Here is a 22,869-nt window from a genome sequence, read left to right as displayed (position 1 = left end):
TCCTTAGAAATAAGTGGCCAAAAAAGGGTAAAAAAAAGCAATTTTTTATACTGTTTGAATTGCTTATTTCTGAACAATTTCAATGTGGTTTAAATAATCTTGAAATATTGGGGTTCTTTGATATGCTTAATCTTATAGTGTATTTGGGAATTTTGATTTAGGGCAGTGTTTTCAAGTGGGTCCAAATAAGGGTGATAATTTAAACTTAGATTGATTTTAATATGCAGAATCTAATAATGTATTTACATTTTGGTTTTTGGGCCCATTTTTCAAATTGGTCCTCATCAGGGTCCAAAATCAAACTTCCAACAAAAATTGAGTGGTAGGGGTATTTGCTATGCTGAATTGCTTATATTTGTTTGTTTTTTACATTAAGAGTTACCTCCCATACAATGTTTTTAGCTTATACATTTTGTCTTATCTTTGGGGTGATAAACACACCGTTAGTTTTCTCAATTGAATTGTTTCGTATTTTTCATGTCATGGCCTTTATTAGCTGACTATACTGTATTGGTTTTTCTCTCACTTGAAGGCTGTAGGGTTGCCTTTAATTGCTTACATCCACTTCATTTGAACTTTGGTGGATAGTTGTCTCATTGGCAATCATACCACATTTCCTTATTTTTATATTAAAAACAATTTCCTCCATATTGACATTTCTGTTTAAATATATCAAACAACAATTTAATGATAATCCACTCTAAAACACACAATGTCACCTTTTGATATCACATCCTAACCACTTACAATTATAATCCTATAAACCACAATTACCAATTCATGCCCAATAGCATGCCACAATTTTATCCCATATTAACCTATTTTGCAAAAAAAAAAAATCTTCAGTTCATTATACCATTATTCTATTATCCTTTTAACTTAGGTACAATTTGATTCTGCATTTCATTTCCACTACATTATTCATTCAAAAAATTGATAAATTATCAATATTAATTTCTAAAAGCTAACAGTTTAACAATGGCAAGAAAATGAATTCCCTCCCCTTTCCCATCTTCCAAAGTCACAATATGTTTAAAAACTTCAATCATTACCTGATGACAAATAAACCTCAACTACCATACACATCTGTCTGAACCCCACTTGTAACAATATTCAAACACCATAAACTTATAAATTCTATAAAAGGTTTCCTACCAATTGCTGCTTAAACTAAATTCCTTTATGGAGCATTTTAAAAACTTAGCTAATAGTGTCCATTAATAAATACAAAAAATAAGTTCTTGTTGTACCTGGATAAGCCGAATCTATCTGTGTATTTAGATTTTGGATATTGGACAATAATAGGTAGAAGTCCAATTTCAAATGTTTCAGTGCTTTTTCAACATTTATTCTGCATCAGAAACTTATGCTGTATCAAATATTTAATCCCATTCCAAATTCAGAGCTGTAACAAGTTTGAATGAAATGTCCATACCTGGCCCAACTTTTCAGGGTTCAACCTTTGCAGTTGTACCAAGCTGCGCCCAGTGGAACATTTTATTGTAATTTTTTTTATATACATTTTGTTCATCTACTTATCAATATTAAACTAAACTCACTCTTTATGTGCTAAAGTGGAAGTATGTCATCGTGTCTAAATATTTTTTTTTTCATTTTGAGAATCTTGTGTTGATGGCAGAAGGGATTACCAGGTTAATGTCTTCTGTCCCAACACACTTCTCAGGAACTACTAATTAGAGCTTCCTGAAATTTTGTATTAACCTTTATGGCATGTTATACTGTGTGATGCATTTTTATTTCAACAATTATCAACTTCTTCTTGATTGAATGCTTATATTGGGGGAATCATTAGTGATGTCCTGTTACAGTTAAACTCGTTTTCTTTGGGTTGCTGTCTGTTGATTTTTATTCCAATCTGCTTTTTGACAACATTAAGATACAGTCTGGGTTTGAAGTTTTTTAGACATCAATAACTTTATCAAACTTTCATTGAATTTTATGAAGTGGACTTCTTTTCTGAAACTGACAGGGAGGAGTGGTGAGATTTTAATTGATGTCTAAATGCAGTTGATGTATATAGCTCTGAATCCTGGTCAGGATTTGCTATATGTATGGTCATTTTTGGCTATATCAGCTCAATATTGAAATAATACATTTATGACAAATCATCTAATTAAAAATATCATATGAATGGCATTTGAAAGTAGTCAATTTCAATCCTCAAATAATTTCCCCTTTTGAATTTGATTGAAATGGATTAAAGATCATGATATAGCTTTATATTATTAGGAATGTCAGAAAGCGTTATACTTTGGAAATTATTTAATGAATTTTATTTTTCAGTGTAAACTAAATTCTGCAGAGTTTCATCCAACCTCACAAGTGATGCTGGTAGCTGGTATGAATCAGACTCTTAATCTGTTTCAGGTAGGTGTATTTACATGAATAAGAATATATGTAACAAGTTAAGAGTTGTTGAAGGCCGTAGAGTGATCTATAGATGCTTACATTCATAACATTTGGTGGATAGTTGTCTCATTGGCAATCAAACAACATGCCCTTATTTTTATACAGCCATCTTAGACTAGACATTATACTGTAGTCTGTCCATTCATCTGCCTGTCCGTCAATACTTTGTTAGATAACTCAAATTTGCTTTGACCAATTCCCATGAAATTTTAACACAACATTAGCATGTCTCTAATATAATTTTGAAAGAAAGTTCCCTTTCGATTTGAAATAAAATTATTTTGTGGTTCCAGATTTATGGAATTTAAACTGTAAGATTTAAGGATTCTATTAATACAAAAGGGCAAAAATTACTATTTCCAGTTGACGTTTATCAAGGTCATATGTCTCCCAATCTAACAGCTCTATCCTGAACCAGAATGAAGCGATAATCAATAACCCATAATTCCAATCATTCCAGGTGCAATTCTCTTATAAATGTCATAGGATATGTATGAACCAAATGTATCAAATCTTTGCCATAATGTTCCAAACTTAAAGCTCCATTTCTTATTATGTATATCTTACTAAACAGTTTCAATGGATTGGAGATAGCAAGCTATGGTCAAGATTTATAACATCAAACAAAGCATGTGCCTTGTTTTCAATTTCAAGGTCATAGGTCATATATCCTAAATCAAGAGACATCATGTCTCTTATATGTATGAATTAGGAGTTAAACCAACAAAGAGCTAATAATTAAAAAATACTTGAGTAGAAAACTTTGGGGAAAGTCACCAGAACACTTTAACCCAAAATATAGAACACAACCTTTGACCTCAATGTCCTGCTTATGGATCAAGGAGTTCTCATATCAATAAACTTTAGGTCTCTATAACTAACAGTTTATGAGTTACACTGACATACCATTTATGTGAAATGCAAATAGTGGAAATAACTGGATGACACTTGATCACTTCAATTCAAGTTGATTTTAAAATCTTAAGGATGTTATAAATTATTTGGGAAACAATTAAAAGTATCTTTTACAGTTTCAGAGTAGTAGCAATAATAAGAAAAAATGTTAAGGGGATATAACTCCTATAGGGATATGTATTCTGTTCCGCAGTGTCAATGGTTAAAAGTAATCTCTGTAGATTGTCATGTGCCAAAAGTCTTTTCCATATGTTGTGAGAAATTAGAAAACCCATCTCAGACAGGAAAAAAAAAACAAATGATCAGAACAAAATCCAAAGGTCTTTCTCCAGGTTCTGGAAATATCTAATTATAAGCGTTGATAACAGTCAAACACAAGTTCTGTTGAGATTCTCCTTTATACAATTATATTTAAAGCAGCTCAAACAATGTGTAAAGCAGGAGTAATTATGATCATCAATGTTACTTATATTTCATAGAATTAATTATAACTAACTGCATGCATTTAAATAAAATTGAAAACTCAATACAATGCTTAATTGTGAAGAAATTTCGTAACAATTTGCAAATTCCAAAAAACTGCAGTAACTATTTTTCAAGAGTCAAACATTATATTCAAGTCTTCTATTCACAAATAAAAATGTTAATTTGAATAGAAATCAGCTTTTTTATGCCCCCGCTGTAGTTGAGGGGCATTAAGTTTTACCCCTGTCTGTAGGTCTGTAGGTATGTATGTACGTCCCAAAGTTGGTTTCCATTCTCTAACTTTAGTTTGCCTCAACCAAATGTTATGAAACTTATACAAAATGCTTATTACCACAAAACACAGATCAATTTGAATTTTGGTGGCGTCATTTTTACTGTTCTAGAGTTATGCCCTTTACAAATGGAAAAATTGCTGAATTTTTCGTTTCTGTTCTCTAACTTTAGTTTGCCTCAACTAAATGTTATGAAACTTACACACGATGCTTATTACCACAAAATACTGATCAAATTTGAATTTTGGTGGCGTCACTTTAACCGTTCCAGAGTTATGCCCCTTTACAAATGGAAAAATTGCTGCATGTTTTGTTTCCGTTCTCTAACTTAAGTTTGCCTCAACCAAATGTTATGAAACTAATACACAATGCTTATTAACACAAAATACAGATCAAGTTTGAATTTTGGTGGTGTCACTTTAACCATTCTAGAGTTATGCCCCTTTACAAATGCAAAAATTGCTGAATTTTTCGTTTCCGTTCTCTAACTTAAGTTTCCCCCTACCAAATGTTATGAAACTTAAACATAATACTTATAATCACAAAACTCAGATCAAGTACAAATTTGGGTAACATCACTTTTACCATTCTTCAGTTATGTCCCTTTATAAATTTATATGATATGCAAGCGGGGGCATCATCTGTGTCCCATGGACACATTCCCCATTTATTTTAGATGTTTTGTGAAATTTTGTTTTCAATATAAAAATAAGGAGATGTGATATGATTGCCAATGAGACAACTATCCACCAGAGTTTAGAGAAAGAAGATAGAAGCAATTATGAATCACGATACAGCTTTCAAAATTGAGAAAACCTATATCAAAAAGTCAACAATAAAAGGCCCTGACATGAAACATATGTAGCAATTCAAACAAGAAAACTAACGTCCTTATTTATACAATACAATACAATTTACAAAAAACAAATATGACAAACATGAACAAAGGACAACCACTGAACTACAGGCTCCCTACAGGCACATAAGGAATGTTGTGGGGTTAAACATGGTTGTGAGCAATCAACCCTCCCCCTGACCTGGGACAGTGATGTAACAGCACAAAATAAGAATAAATTGTAAAAGTCAGTTGCAAACAGCTTTTCTCAATAGATCTGTGTGAAGCATAAACAAAAACAAAAGACACAAAGTACTGATATAAGAGTACTCATAGTTAGAGAGATAGTTTCAAAGCAAATTACAACTAATAAGTAAATCATGTTTTTACTAAAGTATCAATCAGTACACATCCAACGGATTTATGAAAAAAAGGTACACAAACAGTCTGAGAAACTCATGACCTTGTGCATTGCCAAAATATAAGTAAACTATATTGACAGGATGTAGGATCATGAGTACTCATAACTGTACATATAAGGATATATATTTAGTTATGTTTTAATTTATCCAGAAACAAATTCTATGTTAGCACCATAAAAAACAATATTTAAAGATTTTACAAGGTGTTAAATTGATAACTTTAAGACTAATTAAGTTTATTCGTAGGATCAATGAATTTAATGATAATAAACAAAATTAGGATGTGATATCCTGTTCTTAATAAAAGTTTTACAGGTATAGCCATTTTTTCCAACAAAATCTTGAAGAATTTAGTGAAAAATTTAGTTAATTTGTGGTAACTAAATCCCTGACATAATAATTTACCGCTATTTATTACATGAAATATAAAATAGATGTACATTTGTTTTTCTTCAGTTCATCATGTTTATTAAAAACATCAAGCATGAAAATATGAAAATGTAACCCCTAGTCTCAAACATGTTACCGGTTTAAAAAGAATATACACCAAGATGTTACATGATAAATATACCCACTCAAAATTAGCTTTTAACCTGACGTCATCACCTTGGTTACAGATACTTTAAGAGTTATAGTACTTTAAGCTGTATTAAGATATCACCAAAGTATTTTTCATTTATATAAAATATATTTGGACAATATTGAATACAGAACTTACTTAAATTAATAATATTAAACTATTATACCTCAAACAAGAACCCATACTTAAATGTGCTCTTATTATGAAAACTTAAATCAATATACACATAGCTTATTGTAACTTTGCCCTGGGTCAGACATATCCTTTAAGTTGGATTTAAAAAAAAATATTCTTAGTTTATATATGTATAATTAAAAATGATACTGGTCCATCAGATTTTAGACAATTTAAAATTACAAATCAAGACTTGTTCAACAAAATTACAAAGAAATTGATTGAAAGGATCACAGCAGTAAATAAAATGTAAAAAGCTGAGTATCAATAAATTGATCAAGTAAAATGTTCTGTTTTTTCTGAAGTATCATATTTATAATAAAACATATGAATGCTAAAAGAAGACTGTAACACAGTATTAATTTTCATGGAAGACTTTGGGTAACTTAGTGTGACAAGTTTTCTTTGCTTTGAATTATTTAACATCAGCCTCTCTTTTATTGTATTGATATGTGTATGTAACTGGGGGATGCAAAGTTGCTCATTTAGGTTCTATTTGTGTTATCCCAGTAATTAAAGATAAATAAATGGGTTAATGTTCAAAGGTAGGAAAGGGGAATGTTCTAGCAGATTTATGGACTAATTAAGTAAAGTAATATTGTTGTATTAAAAAAGATTTAACAACCACTACTTTCATTTTAAATAATGTTTAACAATAACTACATTCATTTTAGAGAAGATTTAACAATCATTTAACATTAAAAAAATCCTTCTAATTTATTGAAAATTATGAAAAAAAATGTAATTTTTCAAACCTTTACCTTATTTCATTTTCAATTTGTGAATATTTTGTAGATATAAGAATCAAAACCAAATTCTGGAAATATCCTTTGCTATTTTAAAACATAAATCCCATGATAAAGTATAAGGTTACCTGGTAATTGATTTTCTTCCAGTAGATTATACACAAGTTTGTCTATTGAGACCCAATCAGGTACAATTTATTATTTGGAGTTGTTGCCTAATATCTTAAAAACTATAATAGAAGGATAGAATCTTTAAATGCTAAAAATGATCAGCAATACAGTATCTACAAAGAAGTCAACAGAGTTGAAATCTTCAGTCGACGCCTTATTACAGTTTTGCACCATAATGACGATTTTTACCAATTTTTTGCACTCTGGCTAATATCTTAAAAACTATAATAGATAGATAGAAACTTTAAACAGCTAAAAAGATCAACAGGACAAGATCTACAAAGATCTACAAATAGGTCAACATGACCAAAATTGTTAGTCGACTCCTTATTGAAGTGATGGTTTTTCCTATTCTTGCCCATTTTTGCTTAATATCTTGAAAAGTAATATAGATAGATAGAAACTTTATATAGGACAAATTATCAGCAAGACAAAATCTACAAATGAAACTTGCAGAATCTTCAGTCAATTTGTTATTGAAGTTTTTGCCCTTAAACGATAATTTTTTTATTTTTTTTTTTTAATATTTGCTTATTAATTTGAAAACTATTACAGTTAAATAGAAACTTTAAAAAGGAAAATTTATCAGCAGGATAAGTATACAAATATATCAACATGACTGAAATTATCAGTTAACTCTTAATAGAGTTATTCTCCTTTAATGATGAATTTTACTAAAAAGTGGCCATTGTTGAAGATTCAGGTAAGTGACACTGCCTCTTTAGAGCCTAGTTTTTCAATCAAATTTAAAGGCTATAAGTCAATGTTCTCACACAAATTATAGACAATTTTACATATTTCTACGAGGTAGAAATTTTATCCAGTGCTACATATTGTTGTTGAAGACATATGTGTTTTCTAATTCATTGTTTGTACAAATCTGACTTTAAATAAAATTTATTTTATCTTATCATATCAGGGCCTAATCTAGGATTTTTGAGAGGGAGAAGTGACTTCTCCTTCAATGAGAGAGAAGGGAGAAGTGGTCAATTTCTTGGAGAAGTGAGATTCCATTACCGTTTCGGTTGCATAGTGTTCTCGTGCTTATCACTAAGGAAATTGTTTTATATGCAATAAAAAATATACTTTCAGTTTTTTCATGTTATTGTACAAAATGTATATATATATGTTTACTTTTATAAATTTTGACTTGGATGGAGAGTTGTCTCATTGGCACTCATACCACATCTTCTTATATCTATAGAAAGTTCTTAATAAAAAGGTTAAGACAATATAGTTATTATTTATTTATTGATACCATTTGTACTGTCAACTTGAATTAAAGTTTAAATAAAATTTGTTGCTTGGGACATGAGGGAGTAGCCTAGTAATATTATGATGCATTAAATTCATGTGCATCTGCCTCAATTTGTTTTTAAATGTCCAGAAAAATATGACTCCCAGTTTACCTGATAAATTTCACATGACTGGGAATTTAATTTATATCACCACTTGTCATTATTTTGTAAAACATTATTGAATGTCCAGGACATCATGTTACATGTAGTTGTAAATTGAGATTCTCGTTAAAAACTGTAAGCCTATAAATGAAAATATCTGTCAATCACATATTAATTAACTGATAAAGAGCTAATTTCTATCATTTTTGTCGAGCCTTCGACTTGAGTCAAAAACGCGAGACATAGCGATCCTACATTCCTTCGGCGTTGGCAGCGGCGTCCACAAATATTCACTCTGTGGTTAAAGTTTTTGAAATTTTAATAACTTTCTTAAACTATCCTGGATTTCTACCAAACTTGGACAGAAGCTTGTTTATGATCATAAGATAGTATCCAGAAGTAAATTTTGTAAAAATAAAATTCCAAATTGTCCGTATTTTACTTATAAATGGACTTAGTTTTTCTGCCGGGAAATATTACATTCACTCTGTGGTTAAAGTTTTTAAAGTTTTTAAAATTTTAATAACTTTCTTAAACTATTCTGGGTATGTACCAAACTTGGACAGAAGCTTGTTTATGATCATAAGATAGTATATAGAAGTAAATTTTGTAAAAAAACAAATCCATTTTTTCCTTATTTTACTTTTAAATGGACTTAGATTTTCTGCCAGGAAACAACACATTCACTCTGTGGTTAAAGTTTTTAAAATTTTAATAACTTTCTTATACTATTTTGGATTTGTACCAAACTTGTGCAGAAGCTTGTTTATGATCAAAAGCTAGTATCTAGAAGGAAATTTTGTAAAATAATAAATCCATTTTTTCCGTATTTTACTTTTAAATGGACTTAGATTTTCTGCCAGGAAACAACATATTCACTCTGTGGTTAAAGTTTTTAAAATTATAATAACTTTCTTATACTATTTTGGATTTGTACCAAACTTGGGACAGAAGCTTGTTTATGATCAAATGCTAGTATCTAGAAGGAAATTTTGTTTTCTTCCAGTTAACATTACATTCAGTCTGCAGTTAATGTTTTTAAACATTTATTAGATTCATAAACTATCCTGGATTTTTACCAAACTTGGACAGAAGCTTCTTACAATCAAAAGATAGTATCAAGAGGAATATTTTTATTGCTTTACTTCCTCATTTTTGTTTAGCCTGCAATTAACAGAAAAAGTAGGCGAGACACTGGGTTCCGCGGAACCCTTACAAATTTTTTAAAGGTATCTCCCCTATCAATGAAATGGTCGTGAAAAAAAAAATCCACTGCTGATCACAGCTGGTCGAGTGTCGTACGTTTGCAATCACATTATCCATCAGCTGACTTTCTACCTTTTATATTTCAATTTTTATTCAATGAATATAATAAATCTACTGTTAATTCCCACCCTTAACCTACCGAGTAGTACAATTGATCGACTTGTAATAAATAAAAATAAAACAAATCAGCTGAGTGATTATGCAACATCATCAGATGAAAATCATTATAAATTGATAACTTTAACAGACGGTCAGTTTTCCGTTTGAATAGTTTTGAATGTTATATCTGAGATTTAGCGATTTTCAAAATTCTTCCGTGACTTAAATCGTCATTTCGGCGGCAAGATTATGGCATGTCATATGTCTTCAACAACAATATGTAGCACTGAATAAAATTTCTACCGCATAGAACAAGCTCTCAATGGCTTTTTTCCAACAGTAAACCACTACAAATATAGGAAATATGACAGGGGCAAAAATGTACAGATTGTTGAGCTCCACTATTGTCCTTTTAAGTCAAAACTGTCAGATTGTTTCTCAAAATTAGTTTGGTTTATTGATTTCTATGATGTTAAAAGTTAAGATTTATACAACTAATATCTCAAAAGGTTGAAAATGAGTGATAGATATGTATGAGAAATTACATGTGGAAAAAAGACTTGCAAGTATTTAAATGCCTACATTGTTTTGGGGTATCAATGAAAAATAGCTGAAACATGAGTATCACTGAAATTTTTATGTTAATAACTCCTTATAATTTTACAGGTTGATGGTAAAAATAACCCAAAGATACAGAGTATATTCTTAGAAAATTATCCAATATACTCAGCTCATTTCAGTGCCAATGGAGAAGAGGTTATTATGGGGTCAAAACATAAAGGTTTTCATTATTATGACATGATGGTTGGGAAAATGATAAGTGTACCTCCTATTAAAGGTAAGAAAGTTATATTAAATGATTAGTTGAAATGAATTAGAAGTTTTCAATTTTTCAGAATCTAATTATTCCAAAATGTTGTAATTGCTCAACTTGAAACAGTTTTAAGAAAGAAATATATATATATATACTTAGAAAGCATAATAAAAGATCAGTAGAAGTGAAGTTCCAAATTTTTCAGAATTGAAAGCATTGTTCAAATTGTTATGATTGCTTATCTTCAAGGATGTATTCTTCTGATGTTTCAGTCTTGTTGAAATCTCCTTTCGGGAATTATTTCCATAACATGATATAAGTGGACAATATCAATGAATTTAAAATATTATAATCAAACTAATCTCTGTGAAAAAATTGTGTACTTGCAATAAGTAGTTTTTGGTAACCAATCCGGTCAGTGTCATTAGCCAAAATGTTGAGCAAATGTGTGAGGGGAACAAAGAAATCATTTTACCAAAAATATGTACATCCCATATCAATTTTTTCAATCATTTATAACAAGGAAGTTGAAATAATATGCTTTTTTTTCTAAAAAAAAGAGAGAAAAATCCCAAATTTACAGAATTGACAGCATGGTCAATTTGACATGAGAAAGCAACAATATTTTAAAAAACTTTCTAATATTGACACCAACTCTATAGTTTTTTTAAGTTAACTTTATTCAAATTAGTCCACTTCATCTTTAGTGAATGTTTGAAAAAAATTTTAATTGTGAAACTGATTTTTTCATGTTTATAGCCTAAAAATGGGTAAAAATTGATGAAAAATGGGAAAATCATTAAAAATGGGGTACTTTCAAATGGCCGTAGCAAAAAAAGGAGTGCGCCACTATATGATTTTTTCTTCATCAATAACTTTCTTGCAGTCATATAAACCCAACAATCAGGTTAAGAAAAAAATTTAATTCTAGAAATATTTTGCTCCTCAGAGGTGTACATCCTTAAACAAATCTCCAATTCTCCTCATCTGTTAACATTTAATTTTACTATAAAACTGTTTAAATGAATATTAAGGCAAAAATACCCCAAAACTACAATTACCCAATGTTAACCCAAATCAAACCAGGGGATTTCACTGGTAGTTCATACACATATCATTAGCTCAGCAGTCAGTGCTTCAGTACTGGCATGATTAATAACAAACTTTTCTTTTATTCTCTGTTGATATATATAATAAAGATATATTGAAGAAAGGTTTTACTGCCTCAGGCCAAGTTGACCTTAGATGAATTTGAGTATTCCTTTTAGGTCTGTTTTGGTCATACAGATCCTCAAATGTTCAGGAATCAATACTGTAAATCTTTGCTTTTTAAATTGTTTGATCATTCCTGATGAAGATAAATCTAGAAAAGTACGAACACACAAAATTTATAAAGTGATACTTTCATGTCATAGGTATATCTACAAATGTTTATGATATTTAATTGGTGTTTCCTATGTGACAGTCTATTGGTTTGATGAAACAGAAAAGACATGATGGTTAACATAGTTTGTTTTTCATTTAGGATTAGAAGAAGTAAATATGAAGAGATTTGTTGTGTCACCTGATGGAAGATTTTTAGCTTTCTTAGGATCATATGGAAATATTCACTTATTGTCAGCTAAGGTATGCTCTTTAATTGTAGTTTAAGGCACACTAACATTGCTCTTGTCATTTGACTATATTTTATCAACTTTCCGCAGTGTGAATGTGCTGACTACAGTACTAATTGTAGGACATTTGGATTTTTAAAACTTCATTTTTGGCCTCTTCTAATAAATGATAATCTTAATACTGCATTAGAATATAATGTGTCACATAAGCTAGCAAAATAAATCAAAACTTATTTGGCTTAATATGCTAGAAAATTCGTAAGGGTTCCACGGAACCCAGTGTCTCGCCTACTTTTTCTGTTAATCACAGGCTCAACAAAAATGAGGAAGTAAATCAATAAAAATATTCCTCTTGATACTATCTTTTGATTGTAAGAAGCTTCTGTCCAAGTTTGGTAAAAATCCAGGATAGTTTATGAATCAAATAAATGATTAAAAACTATAACTGCATACTGAATGTAATGTTAACTGGAAGAAAACAAAATTTCCTTCTAGATACTAGCATTTGATCATAAACAAGCTTCTGTCCAAGTTTGGTACAAATCCAAAATAGTATAAGAACGTTATTAAAATTTTAAAAACTTAAACCACAGAGTGAATGTGTTGTTTCCTGGCAGAAAATCTAAGTCCATTTAAAAGTAAAATACGGAAAAAATGGATTTATTTTTTTACAAAATGTCCTTCTAGATACTAGCTTTTGATCATAAACAAGCTTCTGTCCAAGTTTGGTACAAATCCAAAATAGTATAAGAACGTTATTAAAATTTTAAAAACTTAAACCACAGAGTGAATGTGTTGTTTCCTGGCAGAAAATCTAAGTCCATTTAAAAGTAAAATACGGAAAAAATGGATTTATTTTTTTACAAAATGTCCTTCTAGATACTAGCTTTTGATCATAAACAAGCTTCTGTCCAAGTTTGGTACAAATCCAAAATAGTATTAGAAAGTTATTAAAATTTTAAAAACTTTAACCACAGAGTGAATGTGTTGTTTCCTGGCAGAAAATCTAAGTCCATTTAAAAGTAAAATAAGGAAAAAATGGATTTATTTTTTTACAAAATTTACTGCTGGATACTATCTTAAGATCATAAACAAGCTTCTGTCCAAGTTTGGTACAAACTGAGGATAGTTTAAGAAAGTTATTAAAATTTTAAAAAACTTTAACCACAGAGTGAATGTAATATTTCCCGGCAGAAAAACTAAGTCCATTTATAAGTAAAATACAGAAAAAATGGAATTTTATTTTTACAAAATTTACTTCTGGATACTATCTTATGATCATAAACAAGCTTCTGTCCAAGTTTGGTAGAAATCCAGGATAGTTTAAGAAAGTTATTAAAATTTCAAAAACTTTAACCACAGAGTGAATATTTGTTGACGCTGCCGCCGCCACCGATGGAATGTAGTATCGCTATGTCTCGCTTTTTTGATAAAGTCGAAGGCTCGACAAAAAGGACAAGAATATTCCATTGAACCAAATATATATAATTTAAGGCCCCGCCGACTTACGACCGCCATTCCGTCATTCCGTCATATTGTTTTTAGTCCCGGCTGATCATGACTTAGGTTGGGGCCAAATAGTTTTACCCTATTCCGTCATTTCGCAACAAACAGTTATACAGACTTTTTTTCTAAATGCCTCAACATATTGATCTGATTCTTAGAATGTGAGTCTATTATGATAAGTTACAGATTTAGTTCCATTCTGCTGATTTTTGAAGAAATTACGGGCTTTATACTTTGAAAATTACACTCCTAAAATGGCTTCAAGCTTTTTTTTAGAGCAGGGCCATTCATGTCGTCAGACTCATCTAGTTTTTAAAATAAAACTAAATTTCCAAGTGAATACTGATATAGACCTAGATACTTAATTTCAGTGCATATGATGTGCATATACTTGTGAATAATCATCATATACATTTAAGAAAAAAGTTTTATAGGCTAAATACAAGTTTTATAGGCTAAATACAAGTTTTATAGGCTAAATACAAGTTTTATAGGCTAAATACAAGTTTTACAGGCTAAATACAAGTTTTTTGTATCAAAATAAACAGAACAGAAATCATAACAGCTAAAACTGTAAAAGGTATGATTCACATTACAGTATTTTTTAAACATCTTATATGAAATAAGAAGATGAAGTTAATTGTCAATTTAAAAAAACCATCAATCAAAGACCAGGGGATGAAGGAGAATATTAATATTTGTAGATCACTGTTTGGAATTAAAATAGCCAAAGCTAAACCATAAAAAAATGTGATAAATCTTCTGTTTCATATTTTCAGTCAAAAGAATGGATCTATACACAGAAGATGAATGGTAGTGTAGGTGGTATATGTTTTTCACAAGATGGAAGTACAATGTATTCATATGGAGGTACTTTCTTGTCACATTCTCTTTTCTTGAATTTGATTTACGTGAGTTCATGGTCACAAACTTTATGGTACTTGTTTATTCACAGGCAGTAATACAAGCAGAAGTGCCTTTCCTGTAAGTGATCAAGATACTTGTCAAAGCTGCAAGGGCTTTAAAGTGAAAAAAATATGATCTGACCTTGACCATAAATGAATAAGAAAACATGAAATAGGCACACCTTATACCTATACCAAAAGAATCAGGAAGTATATGCTTGAAGACCAAATAAAAACTGTAGTCTGTTCATAAACATGTCTTTTCTTTTCCTCAACACATCTCACTCATTACTATTAATGTGTCTTGTTCATGTATAATCTTCCAGATTTTATTCTTTGTTTTAACATATTTTATGTTATATTTGCTGAGAAAGAAGTACTATTTACTCACAAATCCTTTTATGCTCTTGAACTTTTTATTTTATTTGGTATTTTAAATGTTTTGACTAGAGTGCCACTGAAGAGTGTTATGTAGACGAAAGGCATATCTGACATACCAAATTATAAGCTTGGTATCTTTATTGTTTTTCCTCTAATGTTGGCTATCTGTTTGAAAATAAAGTCTGGTATCTACTATGATGACAGGATTATGAAAATGTAAGAATGGAGAATTTAAGTGAATTGTCAAAAATTCTTAGTGTTAAATATTATAAAATATTAATGAAATGAAGGAAATTTCAACTGAAGAATTACGTGTGTATTGATAACAACATGCACATGAGAAAAGATGGTAAATGATATGTAACATTTCTGAAATAAATTTGATGGTTCTAATTTAGATGATGGTGATGTATATATATGGGATATGAAGACACGTGATTGTATTCACAGATTTATAGACGATGGATGTACAAAAGGCATGTCTATTGCCGTTTCTCATGATCATAATTTTTTAGCATGTGGATCATATAGTGGTGTGGTGAACATTTACGAACCATCAGTGTGTCTTAAATCTAGATCACCTAAACCATTGAAAGCATTGTTGAATTTAACCACACCTTGTACGAACTTAATATTTAATTCAACATCAGAAATATTAGCTATGTGTTCAGATTCTGCAGAAAGAGCTGTAAAATTAGTAAGTATAATGATATAGTGGTGTAAATGTTTCAAATGTGAATTATAAAGATAAACCTTAACATTTATATAAAAGTAAGGAAATGAAGTTTGATTGCCAATGAGACAACTATCCACCAAAGTTCAAATGAAGTGGATGTAAGCAATTATAGGCAACCATTTGGCCTTCAACAATGAGAAAAACCAATACCGTATAGTCGGCTATAAAAGGCCCTGACATGAAAAATATGATACAATTCAATTGAGAAAACTAACAGCCTAATTTAAAACAAAACATTTTACGAAAAACAAAAATGACAACCACTGAACTACAGGCTCCTGACAGGCACATAAAGAATGTGGCAGGGTTAAACATGTTTGTGAGCGCTCAACCCTCCCCTAACCTGGGACTGTGGTGTAACAGCACAGCATAAGATTGCTTTTATTTCTTTAGCTAAACAGAAATAATATAAATCAAAGAGCAGTGCATACAATGGCATGGATATAAAAGCATGTATTTTTAATTTTATCATATTTATGATTTCCTTGTTATAGATTTATTTTATGCTTTTTTCAAGTGTTATTAAGGCAAATGAAAACATGAGCAAAACACTGTTGCCCTAGTTGTCAAGTATTAAAATGAAATAAAGAGCCAGCAGTCAATATGATACCTGGCTTTTTACTTTTAGTATGGAAATTTGTAATAACATTAACGGTACCAAACTTGATGTTCTTTCAGTATGTGATAGAATATCAGCATAACATCGCTTAGTTTTATTTATATCAATAGAATTTTATTGATGGTGCCCTTCAAAGTTTAATGTCCACAATGATAAAATTGAGAATGGAAATGGGGAATATGTCAAAGAGACAACAACCTGACCAAAGAGCTGAATGGCCACAATGAGGCTATATTAAATGTCCACAATGAGGATATATGTTTGTTTTACCATAGATTTTGTCACACCAATCAGATCATAATGACAGTAGATTCACACTATTAGGCTATATGTTTGTTTTACCCTAGATTTTATCACACCAATCAGATCATTATGACAGTAGATTCACACTATCAGGCTAAATAAAATTGAGAATGGAAATGGGGAATATGTCAAAGAGACAACAACCCGACCAAAGAGCACACAACAGCCGAAGGCCACCAATTGGTTGTTTGTTTTACCAATGATTTTCTCCCACCAATCAGACCTTAATGACAGTAGATTCACACAATCAGGCTATATCCTTTGTTAAGTTACTTTTGGACATTAGTTTATATTTTACAAAAGCAATATACAAATAAGAAGATGTGGTTTGATTGCTATTGAAACAACACTCCACCAGAGACCAAAAAACATATAAGTAAGTAAGGAAAGGTCACCATGCAGCCTTTAACAATAAGCAAAACCCATGATAATACTGAATAGCATGCAGTAAAAGGCCTCGAAATGACGAATGTTTGTAAGTTATAGAGATTGCAGCGCTCTCTTTTTCTGAAATATCATATTGACACAAACAAAAATAAATGGTTGTACACACAAATTATAAATTGTATTGCAGGTACATGTACCTTCACAGACAGTGTTCTCTAATTTTCCTGATAGACTAGATGCTAAATTACGCATCCCTTTGTGTATGGACTTCTCCAGAAATAGTGGTTATTTTTCAGTGGGCACAAACAAGGGTTTAGCCCTACTTTACAGGTACAGTTTTTATAGTTCAAAAGTCAGTTTTATATCCAAATGTAAAAATGTAGTGATTTCATAGATTCAACATTTATGGTTATAAATTCACAAAAATATTTCTGTCATTTTGGTATTTATGTAAAATTAACTTTTTTATTTCATTGGATACTCAAATTACTCCTTTTACTAAGTCTATAATTTGATATCTATGCAGTATAAAAAAATGTTATAAAGATTCATACTATATTTTCATAAGGAAATTTAAAGCAGTGATTTTATTTTTGAGCTTTTCATGAATTTCAAATTTTGAATGAAACACTTGAAACAAGCCTGTTAATAAGGAAAAGATTCACCTTCAATCAAATTTTATACCATGCGTCGCTCGGTAAACTCAAATTGCGACAGAAAAACCCATATTTTGCGTAGGCCAAGTTTCAAATACAAAACAGTTGTCTCTTAATTGGAAAAAGATTGTAACCAATCAAATGCTTACTTCGGAGCTACTTATGTATAAGAGTAACTTCATTTTAATCTGAATCAAAATCAATTTATTTTATGAAATTTTTTCATTTACATGTATGTACCTATAAATGAATATACAATCTGTACAAATGGTCACCTTTGTTGGAGTTATTAGACCCAAAATGAGAGTTTTTTATGTACATATTAATTCCTCTACCTGTCAGTGTCTGCAAGAAGTGTCTGGTTCAAGGGTCATGTATTGCTATAGTATTGATGTCAGCTGGAATATGACAAAATCTTTATCAATTACTTTTAACTGTTTACTTGATAGTGACTGTGAATTAATGTAAATGCTTTATAGGTATACTTTATGTGTTTTTTTGCTACAGGTAAATTATACCTGATTCTGAATTAGGTACAGTTTGGATTTTAATGCCGTTGCCATCATTTTGTTGTAGCTGCATCTTTTATACAGAATATATCTTTAATTGTAGAGTGAAGCACTACAGCAATTACTAGTACATGTAGTAATATCTATAAAAGAACAATTGCCATGCAGGTCATCTAAAAGAAGATGAAGATCGGTGAACATCCAATAAGGCCAGATCCAACATACACTGTACTGTGTAAGCCTGTTTAAGGCTTTAATGTTATTTGACATGTTTGATACTATGGAGAACAGATATCCATTTTTATTACCATAAAGAAGTGAACTTTGGAAATTGTATATTTATAGACATTCATGAACATTTTAGCAATGAACATGAAACTATAAGCAATGTTATATTTATAATACGTGTATTATCAGTGACTTTTTAAAACTTATTATTCATGTAGTGTTTCAAGAAAATGAATAATTGTTAGTTAGTGATGCAAATTGTTTTAGTTATTTGATACTTTCCAGCACTTGGACACTAAGTAGTATAAGTATTAAATAGTTTATATTGTATAATTACACTTTTATTGACATTTAAAATTTTAAAATCAATTGAAGTCACAACAAGTACAAGTTGTCTGTGTATCTGTCACAATATTTTACTAAATTAAATCTAAGTAAAATGATGTAAAAATAAGTTGATGTGGTATTTTACAACTATCCAACTGACTTGTATCCAAGTCGATAAATCCTTTACATTGTATCTTTTGAATACTAACAGGATTCCAAAGATACTTTATATCATTATTGAAACTATTACATAGTATGGCATGGTTATAATAAAATGTCCACCTTAAAGTTCAAGGTTTCACAGATGTTGTTTATACACTGATGGTTCTGGTTGATAGTGGGCGGTACTTGATAGTTGTATACCAGCATCCTTCATGTCTCTGCTGCAACTAGAGTTATGAAGACAAGACTTACCATTTCTTAGATTCTGTAAAAGCCTTAACATTTAGATCCAGTACATTGTAGATAGTCAAGTTTGTTTTAAAACATCAATATCTTTGCCAAACCTGCATATTTTTTTAATCTTAAACTTAAGATTCATCATTATTTAGATACATCACCAATGTCAAATTTTTAAGTATAGTTTTTTTTTTCACAGCTAATAGACTTAAGGTGTCAGACCACCAATTCACCCACTACAATTAAGAACGTATGTAAAAGCAGCCTTTCCCGGACAAAAAATAGTGGTTTTTTAGTGTCATTATTTACTTAAACTAACCAAAAAAATTGCAGAAATGAAACTTTTGTTGAAAGAGAAATATATGTAAACCATTTTGAGCCAAAATTTACTTGTCTATGAGTTTGCATTAAAAATTGAGGATTAATGCCTCCATAGTATACTTATTTAAGATTTCCAGAAAACCATGGGTTATTTTTAGCAGTACTTGACTTCTGAACGTGAGCATTTCCTTACAAGACTTAAACATAGGTTGACAATTGGCATATAGAAAGATGATACATGTGCAATTCAGGATATATACCTGGTATCTATGAAGTTAAACTTAAGGTAAAATATTTAGAAAGCTGTGAAATTAGCAAAATTTGGTTGATTAGATAGGGATTTTGAATTTTGTGGTCTTAACCTTAACCTTTTTGCATTTAGCATTTAAATTCATTCTGGTATTAAAGTTTATTATGCATTTATAATTTTGTCAAACCTTCATGGAAATTTATAATGTTGTGATTCCGAGTATATCTAAATACCAATAGATACCTTGGATGGTCGTTCCTGCAGTCAGGACCGGCCAGATTGCTCTTCAGTGATATATGTCGTCTGTATAGCCATTATTCATTACCGGAAGAGAGGGATTTCTGGGTAGTTCTTCGGACATCTCTAGATGGTCTGTCTGATGACCTAAAACTAACCCTACGAATACTACACTCCCCCCAGTTTTATTAATAAGGCCCCCTCTACTGAGGTGGGCCCTGTGAATTTCGCCATAAATTAACAAAATACGGAAATCATACCCAATTTAGAGAAAATATGCATCAATTTATAATACACAGTATACACCCTATCCCCCCAACAATTTACAAAAAAGTATACAACCTACCCCCCAAACAGACCCTATTCACGGGTTTACTGATACACTAAAAAGTTAGTGCAATGGGTTCCCAACAAATTGGGAACCCAGCCAACTGTGAATTGTTCTCTGAATCGTATGCCAACTCTCCCCTTCCTTTATACAAACTATGCCCTGGACACTAAGTGGCTGCAAGTCTTCTATATAGTTGGACCCAGGAGGTTGTGCTGATCCCGTCTCCATTGTGAAGAGTTTGGTCTCATTTTTCCTCCCTTGCACTGTAAATATATCTTTGTTAAGGTAGGGAATTCCAGGGTCCCACTGTCTTCTGGTGGGACCCAATCTAACTGGCAATGGTCACACGTAAGACTGGTGTCCCACTGTCTACTGGGGGCGGCTGCAGATTAAAATAATTAGTGCCCACATTATCTGCTTTCAAAAGTGACCCCAAACTCAAACTTGGATTGTCTGGATTAAAGTATGCAGATTCTTTGTCTAATAAAGATTCTACAGTAATAACTTTTTCTTTGTAGAGCGGACGGTTGCTTTCAGTTGCGGCCTTTCTGTCAGTTTCTCCCGTTGAGGAAGGGTCCTCAAAAGTGAGAGATGTATGACTGTTTTCAGTATTGTCAGTCATTCCTCCGTCAACAATAGGAGTAGGACATGTCGAATCCTGGTATTGCGGACAAACTGTGACTATCTTCTCATCACTGGCCCCTTCTACCTCATCGTCTGAGGTGGAGTCCCAACTTTCTTGGGCCTCCTCATCACTTGCCAAAGTTGTCTCTGTTTGGGCAGCAACCTTGTGAATGCTACTGCTATTCTCAATTGCCAAGATAGCTCCTATGGGTTCCCTCATAATATTGGCTACTGGACCCTCCAGATCCCCTGTGAGCAATGCTGGAGCAACTAAGTTGCCTTGGGGCACCTCACATTTCTCTACTAATGGTATGGCTGGGGTATCCACCATCAAGGAATACCCCTGGTTGGCCCTTATTTTCCAACAACCACTGTCTGTGTCCTTTATTAAAGTGAACCTCCTGTCCTCATCAACCTTGATCAGTTTATGAATATCCTGTAAAGAGTACCCGGCAAAGCCTGGGTGCCTTTTAAGGATTTCCTCCACCAACAAATACCCACCTGGGAGGAGGCTTTGGACCAACTCCAGTGCACCATGCCTCAATATGTCCGCAAGACATTTAAATAAGTAGCAGTCCAATCCGCCTGAAGGAGTTGCCTCTTTGTCAGAATTGGAGCACTGCTCTGACTCAATCTCTGCTCTAACCTTCACCGACACACTCGGTTCTCTGTTTCCCTCCCTGTCCCTGGCACCTACCCCTGGGCCCACTATAGCTACCTCCGCTACTCTGGCTTGGGGTACAGACGCAACTTCTGAGAGGCCTAACTTCATTTGCGGGGACTCACTCCGGCCTCCTGAGTAGTCCCGTTGAAGTTTAATGGTCCAGTTGCAGTTCTGCTTGACTGATTTATGAAGGTAACAGTTTTATCCCTCCCCTGGAAATCTAGACAGTCCTTCCTTCCTTACATGTCCAGGCTTAAAACAGTGGTAGCACACTCCCTCCCATGGAGGCCCTCTATGAGTGGAGGGATTCCCTGAGATGGACTTACCTCCCAAGTTTGGACAATCCGTTTTTAAATGGCCCCTCTCCCCACAGTGGTGGCAACCTTCCGCCCCTGTCTGTCTGCCCGGTGAGGGGCTTCCTGCAATGGGGCTTGTGAGGAGTTTCTTAAATTGGTCCATCATGTCATCCAATTTCTCATGCACTTGACCCAACTTATTTTCAAATTTTTTATTGGTCTTTTCCAATTCACTTTTCCAAGTACTCGCTGGGGCCCTCTCAGGGGCCATAGTAGCCCTTACCTGCGGTACCTGGTACTCGTGGAACACCTCTGGGTGGTCGTCATACCGGCCACCCATTACCTGCCTAACCTCACGCCTAGTTGGCTTCCCATATATTGCCTGGGTATTGTGCTGGAATAGCCGTATTTTATCTACGGCCTCTATGCTTTGGGGCTGGAGATTTGGGACTTGCACCCCCAACTCTTTGTTTTCAATACCCTGGCACAGCCGCATTACGGCCTGCTCATACATATAGTCATCAGGGAGGTTTCTAAAGGCCCTGGTAGCCAAGGACAACACCCGATCAGCCCAGTCCTCGAGAGACTCCTCAGGGGCTTGCCGGGCATTGTTGAACTGGACCCGGGCGGTCTCAGGGAGTGCCTTGAAACCAAAGCGCTTGTGGAGCTTCTCCACAAGCTCCTTATAACTCACCTCCCTGTCTCTTTCCGTTATGAGGGCATAATACTCGCTGGCCTTCCCCTCAAGGCACCAGCAAAGTTGGTCTTTACATTCCTGCGGACCCCATTCACAAACCTCTGCGTACCTTGCAAATTTTGTGAAAAAGGCCTGCCAGTTGCCCTTCCCGTCATACTTAATATTTTTTGGGGCATTGCTAACTTTAGAGACTGCACCTAAAGTTGCTCGTGCCCCACCTCTGCTGTCAGGTCCCCTTATGTTTTCCCTGGGCCTATCCTCATTGTGTGG

At 32.5% G+C, this 22,869-nt stretch overlaps 1 protein-coding gene across 4 annotated transcripts in view; it reads left to right on the top strand.

Annotated features, from left to right (window-relative positions):
* LOC127714875 (U3 small nucleolar RNA-associated protein 18 homolog) overlaps positions 1-22,869 on the top strand; it is a 72,308-nt gene that overhangs the window by 9,475 nt on the left and 39,964 nt on the right. Inside the window, exons 6-12 of one of the 4 annotated variants that reach the window (XM_052220910.1) lie at positions 2,305-2,388; positions 10,463-10,634; positions 12,136-12,236; positions 14,509-14,599; positions 15,414-15,712; positions 17,248-17,390; positions 18,329-19,862. In XM_052220910.1, coding sequence (XP_052076870.1) covers positions 2,305-2,388; positions 10,463-10,634; positions 12,136-12,236; positions 14,509-14,599; positions 15,414-15,712; positions 17,248-17,390; positions 18,329-18,353 — 915 coding nt within the window. In that variant the 3' untranslated portion in view covers positions 18,354-19,862. Of the gene's footprint in view, positions 1-2,304; positions 2,389-10,462; positions 10,635-12,135; positions 12,237-14,508; positions 14,600-15,413; positions 15,713-17,247; positions 17,391-18,328; positions 19,863-22,869 lie in introns of those variants that run through there. The other 3 variants (XM_052220911.1, XM_052220912.1, XM_052220913.1) reach the window with 3 other exon arrangements.

Source organism: Mytilus californianus, unplaced genomic scaffold (genome assembly GCF_021869535.1).
Source record: "Mytilus californianus isolate M0D057914Y unplaced genomic scaffold, xbMytCali1.0.p SCAF_9, whole genome shotgun sequence".
Taxonomy (NCBI): domain Eukaryota; kingdom Metazoa; phylum Mollusca; class Bivalvia; order Mytilida; family Mytilidae; genus Mytilus; species Mytilus californianus.
This window is presented reverse-complemented; position numbering and strand designations above follow the sequence as displayed.